Raw genomic sequence first — 2,793 nt, 5'->3', positions numbered from 1 at the left:
AGGCAGAAACCATGGGGGAACGATGGCAGATTACACCAGTGACACAGAGATGGGAACTAATTTTGTGGGAGGAGAGAGAAGAATATAAATGGGGGTTTGATCAATTATAGTGTCTCCCGCCTGTTGGCCGCAACACAACAAAAATAAGTAGTAATTCTTCAAAGCAGATGTACACAAACCTAAGCAGGATTTAGCTTCTTTAATATTTGAACGTAAAAAGTCTGCTGTCCACAACTCTTTAAACCCAGCTACGACTTGGGAATTGGTAAGAGATTCTGACTCGCGTCTCTCCCTTTTCTTGGATGAGAAGTGATTTAAAGCGGGAACACTAGAAATCCAGAGAATGTCGAATACTTCCAGCCTCCCATCAAGTTTCCTCTCTCCAGTTTTAGATAAGCTCTGTCTCCTTTCTCCATCTGAATCAGGACTCCATTGCTAGCAGCTTCTCGGGTCACATCTTGGTCCCCTGCAAAGGCAGAAATCACTGGCCACCCATTTAGCATCAAACTCACCTAAAGAGCAAGATAAAACAAAGCCCTCTGTCAATTAAAGTCAGACAACAACACCGCCGGGGCTCGCCTAGCAGGCGAAATGCTTAGTTAAGAAAGGGCCTCTTTTGACAGCTGAAACTCCAGCCCCATAAAAATGAAATATCCATCTGAACCCAGCTAAGGTATGTACTCTAAAGGAAGAAGCCTTTCACCGCTGTTTTAGACCGACAACCACATCAAAACACCCAGTGCATATAAAACAAGACATTGATCCTATTTTGAAGAATTTCAATAGGGTGCCTGTGTTTTCAGGCTATGAAAAGAGGTCTGCTCATACTTATTGAAAAATGGCTTTATGCGAAACCTGAGAAACAGCGAGGAGCAGAGCCACAGCCACCGGAGTCAGCGCGTTTGAAGTGTATTCAAGAGGTAGTTTTCCTTTGTTAGGCAGCAAAGACAATATGCCACAACACAGTCAATAAGCTCTGCTCAGCTCGCATTAATGATCCCAGGACTGCACACCCCACATTAATAATACACCACCTGCCCAATCTAGATGTGTGAAGCCGCTTACACCAGAACGGTGCTATGTAACTGTACGTTCACCTCTGCAATGTGCATTGCTACGCAGTCAGATTCCCTGTCCAGGTTATGCTACCTGGCTTCAGGCCGGTAATTCATTATCCCTACCTTCAGGTGCGTCTGCATCGAACCAAATACAAAGGGTGCGTATAGGGTAGCTGCATACAGACACACAGAGGTATATTCCTTATCCTATCCGTGCCATAGGTGCCTCCCTGCACCCCAAGCCCCTATGAAACCTCCAGCCACCCGAGAGCAGGCAGGAGCCCACCGGGGGCCGCGGTTGCCACGGGCTCCGTGCAGGGATGCTCCCGCCGGCGCTCGGCGGCTCGGGGCAGCCCGGGGGCCCGGCCCGGCGGGGAGGGGACGGCAGGCGGCCGTCGGGCTACCACCTCCCGCCCCGGGGCGGCTCACGGGCCGGGGCCGGGGCCGGGGCAGGCCTGGTGGGGCTGCGCGGCCCTTCGGGCACCGTCCCCTGGGGCAGGGAAGCGCCAGGAGGTCCGCGCTCCCGCCGGCGGCTCGGGGGCGCGTCCCTGCCCCGCCGCCGCACCGCCCCCGCCCCCGCCGGGCCGCCGACCCGGGCCGCTCCCCCCCGCGGTGCCCGCGGAGCGAGGCGACGGCGCTCGGGGCTGACCTGGATGGTTTGCCTGTTGTACACTTTCACCACGTGAAAATTAAAACTGTAAATCCCTTTCCTGGGCGAGATAAAAGTGCTCCGCTCCGAGTCGAAGTTGCTGCCGATATTCACTAGTACCTGGAAGGGAAGGGCACCGTCAGCACCTCCGCGGGGCCGCCGCCGCCACCGCCCAGCCCCGCTGCCCCGCGGCCGCCGCCGGCCCCCAGCGCCCCCCCCCCCCCCCCCGCCCCCACCCGCGGGCAGGGCCCCGCGGGGCGGCGCGTCCCCGGCCCGGCCCCGCCACCTTCCCCGGCAACTTCTCCCCTCCCGCGGCGGCGCGCCCGGAGCCCCGCCGCGCCCGCCCCACCTGGTCGAAGTAGATGATCATGGTGCGGTTGCTCATCTCGGAGGGCTCGTGGTTGGTGCTGCGGATGGCGGAGAAGGCGACCTTGGCGCTGCCGGAGCGCACGGAGATGCCGAGGGCCGTGCCGGTGGGGTCGGAGGTGGGGTTGGAGTCGCACACCACGAGGCACTTCCCCTCCAGCACGATGGGCTCCGTCTCGTTCTGCCCGCACGCCAGCCACGCCGCGCCCAGCAGCAGCCCCAGCCCCAGCCCCAGCCCCGGGCCCCGCATGGCGCCGCGCTCCCTTCGCTCCGCGCCGCTCCGCGCCGCGCCGGGCGGCACGTCCGGGCTCGGCTCCGCTCGCTCCCTGCCCCGCCGCGCTCAGAGCGGGGCCGAGAGCGCCCCGCCGGCTGGGAAGCGGCCGCGAGGAGGCACGGGAGCGCCGGCACACATAGCGCGGTGCGGTGACAGGCGAGGCGGTGCGGTGCGGTGCGGTGCGGTGCGGTGCGGTGCGGTGCGGTGCGGTGCGGTGCCGCCCGCCGCGCCGCGCGGGGCTGAGGGAGGCGGCGGGAGGCGGCGGCGCTGCCGGGGCTGCCGGCGAGCACAAAGACGGCGCGGGGCGCGGCCCCGCCTCCCCACCGGCCCCGCGCTGGCGTCAGCGCCCCGCGCCCGCCCCCGCCGCGCCCGGCCCAACCGGCGCCCGCCGCGCGCCGCCGCCGCCAATGGCCGCGCAGTCCGTCTCCTGCCACCTGACGCCGCGG

General features: G+C 63.3%; 1 protein-coding gene across 1 annotated transcript; it reads right to left on the bottom strand.

The window, feature by feature from the left end:
- Positions 1 to 314: 314 nt before the first annotated feature.
- CBLN1 (cerebellin 1 precursor) lies at positions 315 to 2,323 on the bottom strand. The gene is made up of 3 exons (XM_075715472.1): positions 2,057 to 2,323; positions 1,708 to 1,827; positions 315 to 512 (listed from the first exon to the last, which is right to left on the bottom strand). Exons 1-3 carry the CDS (start codon positions 2,321 to 2,323, stop codon positions 315 to 317), a joined length of 585 nt encoding a protein of 194 aa, XP_075571587.1.
- Between the last annotated feature and the right edge of the window lie 470 nt (positions 2,324 to 2,793).

The sequence above is a fragment of the Pelecanus crispus genome, chromosome 8 (genome assembly GCF_030463565.1).
Source record: "Pelecanus crispus isolate bPelCri1 chromosome 8, bPelCri1.pri, whole genome shotgun sequence".
Classification (NCBI taxonomy): Eukaryota; Metazoa; Chordata; class Aves; order Pelecaniformes; family Pelecanidae; genus Pelecanus; species Pelecanus crispus.
Note: the sequence above shows the minus strand (reverse complement) of the source record. Positions and strands in the feature narration are given on the sequence as shown.